This window comes from Akebia trifoliata, chromosome 8, assembly GCF_017979445.1.
Source record: "Akebia trifoliata isolate Shusen 1 chromosome 8, ASM1797944v1, whole genome shotgun sequence".
NCBI classification, from domain to species: domain Eukaryota; kingdom Viridiplantae; phylum Streptophyta; class Magnoliopsida; order Ranunculales; family Lardizabalaceae; genus Akebia; species Akebia trifoliata.
In genome coordinates, this window is record NC_141382.1 from 46,079,690 (window position 1) to 46,097,166 (window position 17,477).

At 35.3% G+C, this 17,477-nt stretch overlaps 2 protein-coding genes across 3 annotated transcripts; both read right to left on the minus strand.

The window, feature by feature from the left end:
- Positions 1–331: 331 nt before the first annotated feature.
- Positions 332–6,077, minus strand: LOC147397196 (Peroxisomal membrane 22 kDa (Mpv17/PMP22) family protein). 2 transcript variants are annotated; one of them, XM_086452719.1, is made up of 3 exons: positions 5,774–6,077; positions 3,293–3,387; positions 332–892 (listed from the first exon to the last, which is right to left on the minus strand). In XM_086452719.1, exons 1-3 carry the CDS (start codon positions 5,924–5,926, stop codon positions 487–489), a joined length of 654 nt encoding a protein of 217 aa, XP_086308845.1. In that variant the 5' UTR covers positions 5,927–6,077; the 3' UTR covers positions 332–486. The 2 variants fall into 2 exon arrangements, with proteins under 2 accessions (XP_086308845.1, XP_086308844.1); XM_086452718.1 differs by lacking the exon at positions 5,774–6,077 and adding an exon at positions 3,856–5,767.
- Positions 6,078–9,163: 3,086 nt separating this feature from the next.
- On the minus strand, positions 9,164–16,181 carry LOC147397197 (GTPase LSG1-1-like). Its single transcript, XM_086452721.1, has 7 exons — positions 15,799–16,181; positions 15,585–15,686; positions 15,376–15,462; positions 15,141–15,234; positions 13,353–13,409; positions 10,524–10,603; positions 9,164–10,420 (listed from the first exon to the last, which is right to left on the minus strand). The coding sequence occupies exons 1-7, from the start codon at positions 16,020–16,022 to the stop codon at positions 9,274–9,276; spliced, it is 1,791 nt and encodes a 596-aa protein (XP_086308847.1). The 5' UTR covers positions 16,023–16,181; the 3' UTR covers positions 9,164–9,273.
- Positions 16,182–17,477: the final 1,296 nt, after the last annotated feature.

The window sequence follows — 17,477 nt, forward strand, 5'->3', positions numbered from 1 at the left end:
AAGGGAAAAAGACCAAATGACACTCAAGCTAAGTAACTCACAGCTGCATTATAGTGAAAGAAAAAATAGTCAGATTCCCCACTCCCTTTGGGTATGAGAAAATTGTAATTTACCAATGCCTGGATAGTTGATGAACCAATATTGACATCCAAAGCTTAAGGGCTCCAAAAATTCTTTTACGCATGTATACATTTGATATGTAGCTGTGTTGAGATTTTGAGACAGATCAGTAACAAAACGTTTCTGGGCAAGCCCTTCCTTGCATTTGAAGTTTTAAACAACACAAGCAGATTCAATAGTGAAGCCTCAAAGCAATTGAATCCAACTACAAAAAAAAAAAAAAAAAACTCATGTTGTTATTTCAGGATGCCTTGAGCAATTTCAACTTTACATGAATATCTCTGACTCGTATTTTGCATTTAAATCACCAGAAAAAAGGTAAGAGAGACATAAGATGGATTTGAGGGGCAGACTAAGAGGAAATGATCAGCCCTGTCCCTCTTGTTCCTCAAAAGTGAAAAAAGAAGTAAACCACCGCTTCCAAGGAGCATCCTCCTGCTGATCGACCCATGACAAAAACGCACTGTCTAACAAGCAGAAGACATTTACATATAGCAGTTGGTATCTGACTGGAACATACCGGAAATTCGCAACTTGAACAATCGGCCATACACCTCCTTCCAAGATCAATGCCGGGAGGAAATTCCTCTTCACATCTTCCTTCACCTGAGGCGCACTCTTTCCAGTGGAAAAACCCATGTAAGTGAAAAATACTAACAAATCCAAGGGCCCAAAAATGAACCCATCCAATGCCACTTTAGTCGCTACAAACCGCATTGATTTTGGTTGTAATTGAAGCCGTAGCCTTATGAGTCGATCCAAACCTTCATACCTGCAATAGAAACAAGAAAATGGAAACTTTTATGAGCCAAATCTTATTGACAAACCATTTATCCTAAAAGACCAATCTGATGGGGAAGATGCAACTATGAATATAAGAGGGTCACGGGTCGAATAGGGGTACGATACGTGAGCCCGTGGCACCCGAGAGCGGAGGCAGATAACACAACACTCAACACTCCCCCTCACCCATAAGGGTGGAAAATTCCCTCAAGGAGACTTGAACCTATGACATATATGAACATATTACTCTGATACCATGCTAACAAACCATTTTTCCCAAAATACCGATTTGATAAGGAAGGCACAAGTATGAATATAAAGGGTCACAGGTCGAATTGGGGCACCATATGTGAGCACTATAACACAACACTCCCCCCCATAAGGGTGGAAAATTCCCTTGAGGAGACTCGAACCTGTGACCTATACAATCCTAGCACTCTGGTACCATGTTGACAAACCATTTACCCCAAAAGACCGATTTGATGGGTAAGGCTCAAATATGAATATAAGAGGGTCACGGGTAGAACTGGGACACGAAATGTGAGTACATGACACCCGGGAGTGGAGACGGATAACACAACACTCAACAAATCTCTCTATCTTAAGGAGAGATACTGAATTAGTTCATGTATTGGGGAAGAAGAATAATTATTAATCTTTTTTTTGTTTTATTTTTATTTTATTGTTTTCAGTAAAATATATATTTTGATATGTCAAAATATGATTGGTTGAATCCATCCATCAACTTGACAAATAAACATTTATGCAATAGTTTATTTAATAGTTTGCAAATTATTCCTAAGTTTCAATTTCCAGTTTCACTCTTTTTTTCAGTCAATAACTGTTCTATAGACTATATAAAGGGGGGAAAAAGAAGGGAGAGGGGGGGGGGGGGGGGGGGGGGGCGGGGTTGAACCCTTAATCAAATTCAATCCAAGTAATCCAATGAAATGGAATCAGGAGTTCTACTGAAAGGGGTGCCATGTAAGTAAAAGACAGCTACTTAATCAGGAGTCTACTTTTTCAATGACTCATCATCTTCAAGGACCATTTCTCCAGTTCTTGGGTAGCAGAAGAGAGCTCTTCAAATGCACACTCATGGTTTCCACGGAATTAAGCCCATAAAGATTGGTTATGTTACAAACCATATTAGCACTTTGGAGATAAGCAATAGGTATTTCTGTAGTTTTATGTCACCATTCAAGGCAGTAAAGAGCTAGCAATTTCTTTGGCACTTTGGTGCTCTTTGTGAGGCTTTCTCTGCCTCCTTGTTTTTTTCCCCTCTTTGATCAATATATTATACTTCTCAAAAAAAAAATATATATATATATATATATTTCATTCACAAACAACTAATTCCTGAAAGCTTTATATCTTCATTTCTTGATAAAATTTTGCAGATTATCAGATATGAAAATTCATTATTCTTCAATTCTAGTTATCATCTACAACTAATCTCAAACATTAGATTGGTAACATGATTCTTATTTAACCATTCAACTTATCTAGAGATGCATCTTCTGTCGAAGCACTTGCCTGAGGAACTTTGCCCAATACCTCAAGCTTCGTCATTTTGACCATCCTATCAGAGCCTTTAGTTTACACTAAAATGCTTCTCACCGGTGCCATCGTTGGACTTCCCCTACTTCTAATTATTATTCATTTTACTAAAATTTCCAAGTATTTCTTTTCATTTTTTATCTGCCTAGTTTGAATCATAGTGGCTGTTTCTTGATTGAATTTGGAAAGTCAACTTCATAAACTCTTCCTAATAGTGTTTCTTAACACTACACTGCCGGTCCCAAGTCAAGGTAAAGGAGGAGGGTTGAATCAGGTTGTTAAACTCAACATGGGACAATATTTAGTTCAACTTCGACTTGGGACAAAATGGTGCTCCTTTTTGTTTAATGAGTTGGTCACACTCTATGTTTATAATCGTTTAAAGTGGGACACCTGAAAATGTGGTCACTTCTGCAACAGTCCATAAGCCCCCAAAAATGAAAATGCCCCCAGGACTGCTCACTAAATTATAGCATGAATTTGTGAAATTAGAATACTAGATAAAGTCAACTCACCTCTTCTACATTTTGACTTGCAGGAACCCGAAAGATTCTACCACTTGGCAAGAAATATCCTCTTTAAAAGACAATTATTTTCCAAATTGAAATCTGATTGAGAAACTTTGCATATTTAAGAAACATTGCACTTTAGCTATTTCCAGTTGCCCAGAAAGTTGATGGCCAGATCTAGTTTATGGTGCAAATGTGCAAACCAAGGGGAAACTCCAGTAAAGAATTTGGAAACAGGCCTCTAACGAAAACATTTAAGGGTGTTTGTTTAGGCCTACAGGTACATGCTTGTGCAACTGAGAAGGGAGGGGAGAACTAACCAGAAATGCCCAATTGGCCCTACAAATCCAAATCCAAACACGCTTGTAATAGCAACTCTTTTCCAATTGATCTTGAAGGCTTCATCATCTGCATCCTGTTAATAATAATAATAATATCAGTCAAGAGCCCCGTAACAATGAGAATTAATACATGGTTTAAGCCACCATGAGTTGGATGTCAACATGTATTTGGTGTCTGACAGAGGAGGTTCAAACAGCAAGATACCAAGTAACACATCCATAAGTGTACACTAAAAACCTCCAAAGAATTAGGAAAACTAACATAAAACATATGAATCTTTAAAAACTTGGGGTATAAAATTTGTTCCTGACACACGTTTTCATGTTAAGTATAGATATTATTATTATTATTATTTTTTTGCTAACGAAGGTATCTGGGCCAGCTTGCGCGCATCCTGACTAGTCCCTACTCCCTGCACCCAGACTATGGCTGGTGCTTGCTTGGTCCAAGCCAGTGCTTGGCCACCACGGGAATATATTAAGTATAGATATTATTAGTAGAGAAAAAAATACAATGGACAAAGGAGATCAAGGAGCCTTACCAAAAGTAGCAAATCAAAGGGGCATAAAAGAATACTATGCCATCCCATTAAATATGAGATCCCACCTGAAAAGAAAAAAAAATCCACAACGGAAAACACCTTACACTTGGAACCTAGTTTGGGCCATCTATAGATGAGTGCCCCTTGATGTTGAGGATAATATTGTGAACATGTTCCTCCTTTCCCTAGAAGGGCCATGTTCTCGTCTTTCTTCTTCCTCAAACCGACTCCAATTGTTCATTCTACTAATTAATAGGTGGTCCCATAAACCCAGAAAAAGGAGACATCCCTTGCACGAATTTGCAATTCCTATTTCTTTTCTTCCAAAGCCCCCCAAAGGATGTACCGTGAAGGGTAATAAGCTCCAGATACACTTTCCTCCAGGTGAAAGCCTCAATGTGCAAACTACTAAGAAGATCAAGTACAAATCTTGGAAGAACCAATGTAATCCTAGAGGTAGAAAAGAAAGAAAAGCAAACAAGATAGGCTAATTGGCAGTGAATGACTATATGATTAATAGATTGGCACATATAATAGAAATCAACAATGATTTTCCTTCTAGTAAATAAATGAATTATGATGAGAACTGTATCTAAGGAAGCATACAAATGAAGAACACAATCTTGAAAGGGACATTGGAACCCTAAACAAATGCATTCAGGAAAGCGCAATAAGGGAAGCTGGACAGAGAATTGCATTAACATACCAAGAAAAACTGTTTTGGTCTTGAAACCACATCTGCTTGCCAATAGCCATCAATATGAGCCAGCAAGTTTGTAACAAGGTTTATTCCTACTCATTTAAATTCCTTCTGAGACCAAGTTCCCAACACGATGTAGGACATCTACAATCCTAGCTAGAGTTTTAGTAGGATTTCTATTTCTATTTCATAGTTATGTTAGGAGTACAATTCCTTGTTAATTTCTAATTTATTTTAGATTTGTTTTTATTATTTAAACTATAATTAGAAGTGTCCAATTTGAGTTCTAATAGGATTAGAAAGTTAGTATTATGTTATAGATAGGTTAGGAATGTTAATTTTTGGTATTTTAGTAAGATTCTAAGTTATTATGATGGGGTTATTTATATAAGGAGCTCAAAATCCGAAAATTAAAATAATCAATTCAATTATCTTTTCTCTTTTAATTACTTTTTAGCTTTATGTTATATTTTTTTTAAGCTATTGCTTTTTTATCAATTGAATCTATTGATTCAAATTGAATTAGAGTGTTCCATTGAACACAACCTATCAAATCTATTGATTTACATGCTTCCGCTAAGTCACAACAGCAATTCTCAACATTGAAAAAAATAAAATCTTCACTAGTTGATCCTTCTTATCCAATAAGGAACAAAGTGTTGGGAAATCATCTCTAATAGGAGAACCACCACACCAAAGTAACAAATACCCATTACATATAACAAAGAATCAAAGCAGGATGTCAATGAAGACTCCAACTAAGATTATTATAAAACTCAAGAAATACCCACAACCTAAAACAGTGAATTAGAACAAAATAGAGATAAAATTCGAACAAGAATCTCTAGTTAAATTGAAAAAGTAACAGATACCCATTGCATGCAACAAGAAATCAAAGCAAGATGCCAATGCAGACTCCAACCAAGATTATTATAAAACTCAAGAAATACCCACAACCTAAAACAGTGAATTAGAGCAAAATAGAGAGAAAGTTCGAACAAGAATCTCAAGTTAAAAGGAAAAAAAAAAAGTAACAGATACCCATTACATCTAAGAATCAAAGCAAGCAATCAATAAATATTCCAACCAAAATTATTTCAAAATTCAAGAAATACCCACAACCTATAACAGTGAATTAGAGCAAAATAGAGAGAGATATTAGAGAAATAAACAAGAGAGAGAGACAGAGAGGGTAAGGTTTAGTTGATGGGTATTTACAGGGCTTTGATGGCGTTTACTAAGGGTGGAGTGAGTGACGGTTTGGGCAACAATATCCCCAACTCCCCATATAAGGCCAGAACTGATGACTTGGGTCTTTACTGGTTGAACGGCCAAGCATTTCTGATACCATTTCCAAACCTTCAACATCATACATAAAATACAAGAGATGGAAGAGATGGATCTTGATCAGATTAGTTACTTATTTGATCATATAAAGATTGAAAAAACGAGAGAGAGAGAGAGAGAGAGAGAGAGAGAGAGTGTTTTTTCTTTTTTTTTCCTTGTAGGTTAGAAATGGACAGAGCCCTACACTCTCAACTCTATAGTCAGCGCGCTTGTCCAGGTGATCAAAAAACGGCATTAAATGGGCCCCCTTATACCCATTAAACAACTCTCTCTCTCTCTTAAACATGAGAAAGATAAGCTCACAAGAATAAAAACATAATACGAGAAAATTTATCATATACCCGTTTTGGTATTTATCTATTTTTACCTAAATGACAATATATTATATTTAGATTGCACATGGAAAATAGGGTGGAAAATCAATTTTCATAGAAAATAATATTTTTCAAGTGTTTGATTGCATATGAAAATGGAAATTCATTTTCCACATTAATCAAAAAGTCCACCAAAACATGAATTTCACTTTCCCACCCATATGGGTGGGAAAGTGAAATCCACCCATATTTTTCATCTCCAATTTTTTCACACTCATATCTTCTTCTTCACCACCACCACCACCACCATCATTACACTAACATCGCCATTGTCACCATCACCATCACCGTTGTCGTCGTCACCGTTGCCGTTGCCGTTGCCGTCGCCGTCACCGTCGTCGTCGTCACCGTCATCACCATCTTCGACCACCTTTCCTCTCTCTCTCTTCTTCTCCTTCTCCATCCCTCACCTCCGCCACCACCACCACCACCATGTTCTCTCCTCATGTTCTTCCTCACTTACCTCCGTCGTCATCGTCATCGCCATCGCCACCATTACCGTCGTCACCACCGCCATCGCTACCACCACCATTGCCACCGCCGCTATCGCCACCACCGCCACTACCACCGTCGCCACCACCGCCACTTATCTTCTTCCTCTCCCATTTTTCTCATCTTTCTTTCTCCTCCTCCTCTCCTTCTTTTTTTTTTTTTTTCTCATTTAATTTTCCCATGATTTTATCCAAGTAAAATCAAACAATAGAATTTGATTTTTCAACTCTACCTATTTTCCATCACAATTTTTCCGTGGATTTCAAATTCCATGGAAAGTCATTTTCCATGCAATCAAACATATAAAATGACTTTTTTTTTCAAGGAAAAAAGAAAAGTAACATTTAGCTTAATTTACATTTGTACATATTTTCAAGGAGAAATAAACCCTAAATATAGTCCTAGTTTTTCATAATTTTGTAAATACTCACACTCAACCCCCTCTTTTCTCAAAATGCACCCCAAAATCGATAAGAGCAATTCCAACCAGACTTCAAATCTCTATGAGTAGAGATAAAGCCCTTCAAACCAAATGAAGATTTGGCTCTATATCGTTATTCACATTTTTAAATATAGAGTCTAGAGAGAATTTTTGAACCCCTATTTCTATTATTGTTCATCTATTTTAGAATATCTTTTTTTTTTTTTTTTCATAAGTACTATTTTTAACCTTCTTTTTGAAGAAGGTGCCAATTTGAAACCTTGGGTTAGGGTTCAAAAGCGGTTTAGAGTTTTCAAAATGAAGAAGATGCCTATTTCTATTATTGTTCATCTATTTTATTTTATTTTTTCATAAATACTATTTTTAACCTTCTTTTTTAAGAAGGTGCCAATTTGAAATATTGGGTTAGGGTTCAAAAGTAGTTTAGAGTTTTCAAAATGAAGAAGATGCCAATTTGAAGATAAAATTTGACACCTTGGATTGGAGTTCAAAAGTGGTTCGAAATTTCAAAATGAAGAAGATACCAATTTGAAGATAAAATTTCACATCTTGGGTTGAAGTTGCTCTAAGAGCAATAGGTTTTGGGAAGGGGGGAGTGGGTTGAACATTTTGTAAAAAAGCATGGTCTTTTATTTGAGATGGATAAAGCTAAAATAAAAAAAAGGTGACATCAAAAGAATATATAACTATTTTGATAAATATTTGTAAATACATGACTTGGACATAATTTTGGCTTCTACATGATTGTTTTATTACTTTTCCGTTCAACTTATATAGATAAATACAAATAATTGATAATGGGTTAATTTATATTTTCTTTGCATTTGTTCTCCCCGCGCAAGATGATCATCATTGTCATTAAAACAATCAGATTCCAATTTTACTAACTGCTAAAAAAAAAAAATGACTTCAATTAAAAATTTTAAATGAAAAATCCAAACTCTCTAATTCAGAGCTTAATGGGATTAAATATGTCAAAATTGATTAAAATTTTGTAAGGATGACGTGATATCCATATGTACCCTCCAAGTGAGACTAGAAATATGAGTAAAAACAGGAAGTATTAATAAGGGAATTGAGAAGAATTTTATTAAAAATGTTATTTTACTAAACATGGAAAGGTGTCCACCCTTTTAATATATAACCAGGAGATGTTGCCTATGCTATTTATTTTCCTCCAAATTTTGACACTTATTTGCCATAAATGTACTTAAATATCTAGATAAGAACAACATGTTATTTATGATGAGATTTTATTTATTTTTTGTCAAAATGAAATCGAACGTAGACTACCAACTTATACGATATCGAACATTGAATTGTCTTCATAAAAGATTAGATAATATAGGCAGATTTTAAATATTGTATTAATTGCCAATGAATAAATTGAAGAAATAGTAAGTTTAACTGTCTGTAAATAGATATTCTTGAACATTGCCTTTAAAATATAATCGATATGAGCCTGCTTTGTCATTTGTTTCTTAAGAAAGGATGATAGGTGTACAACTCAAGCACCCTATAGAACTTCAGAGTCCAATTGGTTCATCAATTTGAATTCAGGTTCTTGGTTTGCTTATGTCCTCTAGATTGATTTGCTTGTAACATAATTTAATTTCTCAAAATAATGTTGTACCTTCATTTTTTGGTTTGCCAAACCCAAACACATACCTAATGATAAAACTCAGTGAACCAAAACGCAAATTGGTCGGTACAGGTTCATTATATTCCACGTACCTAGTACAAAGTACGAACCATAATGCAAAATGATTCTTGTGGTTCACTTCAGTTCAATCCAGTAAACGAATCTGGCAACAGACTTGGACTTGATTTCTTCGAATAAACAGCCTCAAGAAAGTTCCTAGAATGATTCGGATTTTGAAAAAAAAGGCACTTTTGGTCTTTCCCCACCTATACTTCCATTTCTTCTCTTTAGGAATTCTTGGATTTACTAAATAAGAATAAGCTGAACTGATATATTCTCTTCTAAAGCTGATACAAGGCTTTAAAGCAAACAAGAACAATCGTATTAGAACATAAAAAAGTTTACACTCACACAGTTACTTTCATTCAGCCTTTATGGGGCCTACATTTACTGGCTTTTGGAAGACTCTTGCCACTGGCATTCCATCACCCTCATCATTTCCAACCCTCCATGATCGGTTCTTCTTCCTCTGAGGCTTCCTGTGCTGTTTATGGGACGAACTCACAGGCTTCTTACTTTGGATAGTAGCCTTGGTGTGAGCCAGCCCATTCGCTATATCAAATGAGTCCAGATCATTCAGTACAACCTCAAGATTGGTGGTTGTGTTAGTAGTGTCATCTTTGGCTGAATGATGATCTTCGGCATCTGATGAATCTAATGAGTCATCACTAGCTACCTCTTGGCTGGGTTCAGAAACACCTACCTCCTCATCAGCCTCATCAAGCATCTCAGGGGGCATTTCAAAGTGGGGCAGCTTCCCATCGAGGTAGTCCTTCAGAATTTGGCGGGCAGCCCTAGTCTCATCGGGCAGTCCACTTGAGGCAACATGCCCACGTGAGGTACAGTAAGCTCTCAACAGTTCGGATGCCAAAGGAGGTCTAGACTGTGGTTCGTAGGGTTTGGGTTTCGGCAGGCTGATGTTATATACCTTCTCAATGGCATCCCGTGGAACATGACTAGCCACAACTTGTACAGCTTCCCTGTGTTGGGTCATACGATCGATCGGCAATACCCCAGACGCGATCATCTCATATCTTGAGCTGGTGAAAGATGGGAACACTAAACCAGGGCAATCACAAAGGACCAACTCGTCAGATATTATTAGTGTCTGGAAATGCTTCGTCTTCCCGGGTGTTGAGGTAACACCAGTCCGCTTCTCACCCACCAAAGCATTAATTGTAGAGCTTTTCCCAACATTAGGGTAACCCACGAACCCTACAACTACATGCTTAGATGATGGATGGCCAGCACTGTCAACACCCACCGAATGAGCATGTGGGCCTGCATTCCTTCTAAGGGCAGCTATGGTCTCTGCTTCAGCCTGTAAGCGAGCCAAAAGCTCCTCCCTTCCATAAATTTTGGTGTCAATACCATCCGATTTGTGCGATGTGTTTTGTGACTCCCCAAGTCCACTCAACTTTTTCCCTTCCAGAGCAGCAGAGGCAGCTTTGGCAGACCAGAATACGAAGAGAATCCCACGATCATGGAAGTACTTTGCCCATTTGTCTCTGCGGGTGCAAAGTTGAATCATCATTAGATGACCAGTTAAAAAGCTAGATGATTGTAATGGTTTGGTATAGCTTTAAGAAAGATGACAAAAATGATTCTAACCTGACAGAAAAAGGTAAAAGATCAGCCTTGTTAACAAGAAGCAATGTTTTTTTGTGCTCATCGATCTCCCGTGCATATGCCTAACATCCCAAAAAATGAAGTTATATCCTGATCATCAAGAATGCACAACTGTACCATTTATGTAAACAAGTAAAGCATATGGGTTTCCAAGAGTAGCTTAGTCATGAAGTTGCACAAAATTTACACCCATAAAATCCAATTGTAATACAGAAGAAAAAAAAACTGTTCCTCTCGTCTTTGAGTGCTTCCCACATCAATGGCAAGAACAACTCACAATTATGGTGCCGTGCTGCTTTGGAATTTCACAATGCAAAATCCGTTCAACTTCAAATCTTATAATGTATACATCATGAACCTTTGGACAATTTTCCAAAGCCACCCCTTTCCCTTCTGGTAGGCAAAGAAGAAGGGGAGGATAACTAAGACTTTGTTGAATAGATTGCCCATATAAATTTTAATCTATTTTGACATGGTTAACCCCCATTTAAATTGAATTAGAGAGTTTGGATTATTCATTTTATTTTTTAATCAAAGTCAAAACTTTTTTTTTGTGAAGTACGTAAAATTGTAAAATTAGAATCTGATTGTTTTAATAGCAATGATCATCATCTTGCACGGGAGAACAAATAGAGAGAAAGTATAAATCAACTCATTATCAATTATTTGCATTTATCTATATAAGTTGAACAGATTTACATGAGCTTTGTACCACACACTAAAATCTTTATAAGTAGAGAAACAAGTAAACAAATTAAGACACACTGAAAATATAGGAGAAGGCAATAGAACAAAAACAGAATAAGACAAGAAACAGGAATAACCAAAAACTGATGAGGCTTCTTGCTGAAAAATTAAGACAAGAATCAAGGATAACCAGTAACTAATGTGGCTTCTCACCAAGATTGGCCATTGAGGTATCTGCATACTTATAGAGTTGATAAGTAAGCTAAGAGAGCGGGAAATGGAGGATATTTACATGCTCTCCACTGACCATGAGAAAGTATAAGATAAATTTCCTACAGGGATAACCTAGTGCTATTGTGGAAGAAAGAAGTCCTGCTTTGCATATCAACATCATTAGCTTATCGTATATAAATATCAAAATTGGTTCTCAATTTTGTGGATTTATACCAAAATTGGATGAGTGAGTTTCCTTCTACATCGACTATGGATAAGTTAAATACTCCATTCTATAAAATGCCCCTTGTTGTATGTCATTAGCAGATGATGGATTTTGTTCAATGAGACAAGAGGGAAAATACAAAGTATAATTATGGAGAGGAACTTCGGAATCCAAAGGATCAAAAAAATTAGCAACGAAGCAAAACATATGGAGTGCAGCTCATAAAGAAACTTGTATGGAGAGGCACTTTGGAATCCAAGGGTTTAAAATAATTTGTGACAAGGCAACGTACAAGAAGTGCAGATCTTAAAAAATCTACAATGATGTGGCAGCCAATAGATGTCCCCAGGGAAATACATTAGTTCATTATCCATTCTAGAGAGGGTGAGAAATACATCTGATCCGATCTTGCCATCTCATTTAGGCCATATTCTTGCATAAAACTGTTCAAATGCCTCAACTTAACCACTATTACAAGCCCATTCAATTAAATATCCACAAAAGACCAAGATTCACAATTCAAACATTCATTTTGAGCGAGCCACAGCCAAAACACAAACAAAGAGCAGTATTTGTTTTACAGTCGAATAATATAATTTTAGCAAGTTTTTGGGCTTTATGTTAGGAGACCAATGCCCTCCTGAATCTTTTTTCCTTAAATCTTCCAGGAAGTATGTTTACTATATCTGATACAGAGCACATAGTATTTTTGAACAAAATAACATTTCAGATAAGTGCCAATTTATGAAAAATATTTTCAGAAGAATACATGCACATGCAGGGATCTATACAGTGATTTACTTTAGTAAATTTTAATTTGGGCAACTTAGGTTTAAGAAAAAATATTTATTATTATTTCAAGACAAACATTAAGTAGGTGCTTTAGAAGATATTTGATTTAGGAGAGTTGTTGGCTTTAGTGAGTCAACACTTCAATCCAAGTTTGAGATACGAAGTGATTCTGCCCTTATCAATTTAAAGCCTTATACTTGTTTTCTTGTGAGCAAAATGAATGAGTTTGCTTCCATTTTTTTCCTTACTTCTTTATTTTTATGCAATTTGTTGCTCCTGTGGTGCAGACTCTTTGCTATAGAGGTGCCAATTACACAAACCTAAAGTCCTCAAGGAGCATTAATTCTACTTCTGCTAAAGCAGGCTTCACTTATTTTCTGATTCCCCAAGTATGATTCATCTCCTATATTCTTTCAACTGTGGGACTGTATGGGACTCTTGCATCACTGTCCATAGAAAAGTTCGAGGCGGAGGGTTAATGGGTTTTTTCTTTTGCTAAGCAAGCCAGAGGGTTAGTGTGAAGATGTGCTTCCTAAGTGTAGCACGAGACCCCCCTTTCATGGTTTGTTGGGGAATCTGGAAAGAAAGGAACAGAGGAGTTTTTAGGGGGAAGGAGCATTCTACCCTCTTTTTTTATAACATAGGGTATCGGACAACCCTTTCGGGATATGAAATAAGCCCTACGGCTGCATACGCTTAAGTTATCTTTCCTTTATTTATGAGTAATATTTATTAAAGCACGAAAATGAAGATAAAAAACAAAACAAACAAAGCTCAAACCATACAAATGACTATCGAAGCTATTACTACACACATGCTCCCATCTAAAGAGAGAATCCTCATAGAAAAGAACCTTAAAAATCTGCTAATAAAGGAACTGATTATATGCATACCTCAAGATCAGGGCACCTGTAGAACAGAGGATCACGTGCATCAACAACCATTACCACCTGGAAAAAATACAAATAGATAGTGACTACATGTGCGATTTAATGGAATATAACCAATACAATGACATCAGGATATGTGGGAAATTCAGAAATATTCTAGATTGTGATGTAAAAATATGAGATGAATTGAGGTCTTGATTGAATTACTGACCATTCTTGCAACCATAGTTACTAAGTCGGAACACGGGTTTAAAACAGCAAACAAAAACTTTGAAAAAAAAGGGGGAAAAAACGAGAAAAAAAATGAGAAAATATAAATAATTTTTATGGGGATATACACACACACATACATTAGATATGTTTTCAAAATTTTAAATATTATTTTAAGGAAAAAATCATAATACTTATTGAATACTATGTATCAGAACAGGTTTCCACACATAATTATACATGTAATGAAGCTATAGAACTTCTAATCATCTACGTATCTTTTGAGGAAAAATAACACAAAATTGAAAAAAAAAATAAAAAAATTACAAATTCTAGAGATTGACAAGAAATCCCACATTAAACAACAGCTATGAACCAAATGAGAAAAAACCACAAGGCCACAAAATTTAATCATAGGCCAACAAAAAATATGTTTTTCTGTTTTGTTTTAGAAAAAAAAAAAAGTGTTTAAAACATAAAAAATGCATTTAAAACACAAAAATGCATTTTTTTTTCCGAAATGGCATTAGAGAACGCATTTTAAACACGATTTTTGGAAGAAAAAAAAGGTCATTTTTTTGTGAATACGCTTGCAACTTGACTTGCAAGTGAGAATAAAAAAAATGGTGTTTTCAGATCCTGTGAAGTCCTATATGTAATTTATTTTAGTAAACTTAACAGTAAGTCCAACTGCCTCTTAAAGGGCGGGCCAACTACTTAAACTCTCAAAAATTACAAAACTACTACAACATTCAATGGGTCATACATTTAAACAACACCTACAAAGGAAAAAAAAAAAAAAAATCAATTCATGCAAATGTCAGTCAGATACTTAATGGTTGCTATAATATTTGTTTATTAATTGTTTTCCTAAATTATCAGCCAAAAAATTACAAGAAATATCTTGTGTACTTCTTTCTTGATCTTAACAAATGAATAATCTTGATAAAGTGTGCCCATCTTTCACTTGAAGAAATTGGATTCGTGTTTCTGATCCCAAACAATTTGCATAGGGCTAGATGATGATGACAATGATCCACCCAAGACTTCATTTTCCATCAATAATATATCAGTATATTTATATTTGAAGTAACCCACTATTGTTCAATTTGTTTTGATCCAAAGGCAATAGTGCTTGGGTATCTCTCTCATGCATAAAATTTGGTTACATAACCATTTAGTCTATAACTTTGGATAGTCATAAAAAGTTAAACAAAAACATAAGATTCATAGACAGACTATTGCAATTATCCAATCAGGTTTGTTAACAGTGCAGATCTTCTAGAGGGACCTGAAGGAACTAAAATGGAATAAATTATGGGAGCACCAACCACAATTTGGTCTAATAAATCCATTATAACAGTTATTATAGGTAACACCACTATATTGTTACTGTTATGGCGTTATTTACCATTAAAATCCCATTAGTTCATCCACAATTCATTGAATAAATTTAAACATGATCAAAAACTTCGGTTCTGCAAACAACTGTTTCCTCACAAAATAGAAATCAAAAGGGGAGTGCTTGCAAGAACTTGTAAACCTATCACATATATCACAGAAAATAGCAAATGAACCTACCAGATCGCTGCGTTCAAGCACTCTCCATAGTTGTCGCCAAATATCCAAGTTCTTCTCAAAAGGAGTAAGGACAAGTTTCTCGTTTTCTTCAAGTCTGAGTAAAAATTTATTTACATGCTTATTTGATCAAATGGGCAGCATGGGTACATTAAATTAATGCTTAGACAGAACCTGGAAATTTAAATTTATTTATAAAAAAAAAAAACTTGTACAAAATTGATTAAAAGCCTCTCACCTCGCAAGACTTCTACGCCAAACTAAGAAAGCCTGTTTTTCGTTAGTGTCAAGTTCTTCGACCGACATCTCAGCATTCCACGGTGGCCTACAAACAAGAAATAAAATCAAGACTCTTAATTGGTATTTTAAAAAAAATATTAAATTTTTTTTATAAAAAAAAATAGGAATTAGGGTTAGGGTTTCCTCGTTAAAGAGAAAATTAAATACCTGCGTGGAACTCGAAGACTGCTAGCGTGCAAAGCCTCCTCCTTTTTCTGTTGTTCTTTCCATTCCTCGGGTGTCATCTCACTTTGTCCAGAGCTTGTATCCCTACTCACAAAAAAAACCAGATTTTTGGGATCAAAATAAAACCCAAGAGAACCAAACCTTAATCAAATCAAATTGAAATTAGGGTTTTTGAAAAGAAATAGATGATTCTCACATATTGATGTGGAAAGTGGGGATTGGATGATCGGCAAAGTAGAGACGCTCAGATTCCTCGGCCTGTTCGATGATGGCATCGATATCGGTAACTTCAGTAACCGATTCAAGGACTTTCTTGTGCTGGTTCCTGTAGAAACGCCCCTTCTCCTTGGATTGTAGAATCATCTGATTATGATGCTTTACTAAGGTTCGCCCTAACCCTGTTTTTTCGTTCTTCCCCATTTTTTTCTATCCAAATAAGCTCTGATATTGGATGAACAGTAAACCCTAGAATCTCCCCTAAAACCCTAGGTGTGTCTCTCTGTGTATATAAGGGGCAGTTGTGCTTCTTCTCTCGAGGTGGGAAACCTATGGACGTCGTCACTGAGATCGTAAGAAATTACAGATTGCGTGATTGGGAAACTTAAGTGTAATTATAAAACCACCCCACAAATTAATAAGGGCAACCCAAACCATAGCCCATTATTTTGTTTTATATGAGTTAAAAAAGTTCTTCTCACAAAAAAAAAAATCAGCCCATTTGAAACTTTCAACCCCATTTAAGCAAAGTTCAAGAATCACAATATTCATTTTGTTTAAATAAATTTGATAAGGTTAGGAATATCATAATGGACTGATTTTTTATTAGGATAATCTACTCATCATTGAAATCATCTCACCAAAAAGCAGCTCATTTAGAAAATTTTAACTCGTATAATACAAAAAATTCGGCTATGGTGTGGGTTGCTCTTTTTAACTTGTGGGGTGCTTTTATAATTATCAAAAACTTAAAGGGTAATTTAATAACACCCTCTCCGAAATAGGTGAAATTAGGGTCATCCCCTGTGAAATACAAGATGAGATCTACCTTGGACTTTCATTGACTTGGTCAAATCGTTAATAAAAATGATTCTCTCAACATTGATGGTAAAATGTTAAAAATACTCTTATGTGTTAAAATTACAAAAATATCCTATTAAAATAATCCAAATTATATTCGATCTAATCATTATAAACACTAAAACTGTGAGAACCCTAATCATTCTTTATATTGATTTAAATCTAAATATTATAGCTTTGACAATAAATTTCATCGTTTTCACCTCGATCTTATCATTTTGAACACAATTTTTTATTTTTCAACCTAATCCCATCATGTTCATCTCAATTTAATCATTTTCATCTCACCCCAAAGGCATTCTTTTACCCAATACTTAGTATTTCCGTATGAAAAATATTGAAAAAAAAAAAAAATGGAGAGAAAAATATGAAACAGTGAAGAAGCTGGAATTAGTAATATCCCGTTCTATAAATATTAATATTAGTTTTGCCCCCGTGTAGTGAAAAACACAAACACTTTTTTTGTTTGATTTTTCCTTGAAAACTTAAGCCTTGAGGTCAAAATTGTTAAAAGAACTCACTTGAGAGCTCAAACCTCCACTCATTTCGCAAAATATAAGGTCTTGAACTTGATTAACTAAAATCAAACCCAAAATCAAAATCGGATTAAAAAACATTAATGGTAAGGTTTTAAAACAACGGATTTAAGTAATAGAACCCAACACTCTTGAAAATGATTAAACAATAACAATAATCGATCATAACTCCAATTTTCTGAGATAATGGTAAAATCCTAATTCATCTCCACATTCTTCAAGAAGGTGAAATTGGGATTTTTCTTTTAATTCAATGGTGTAA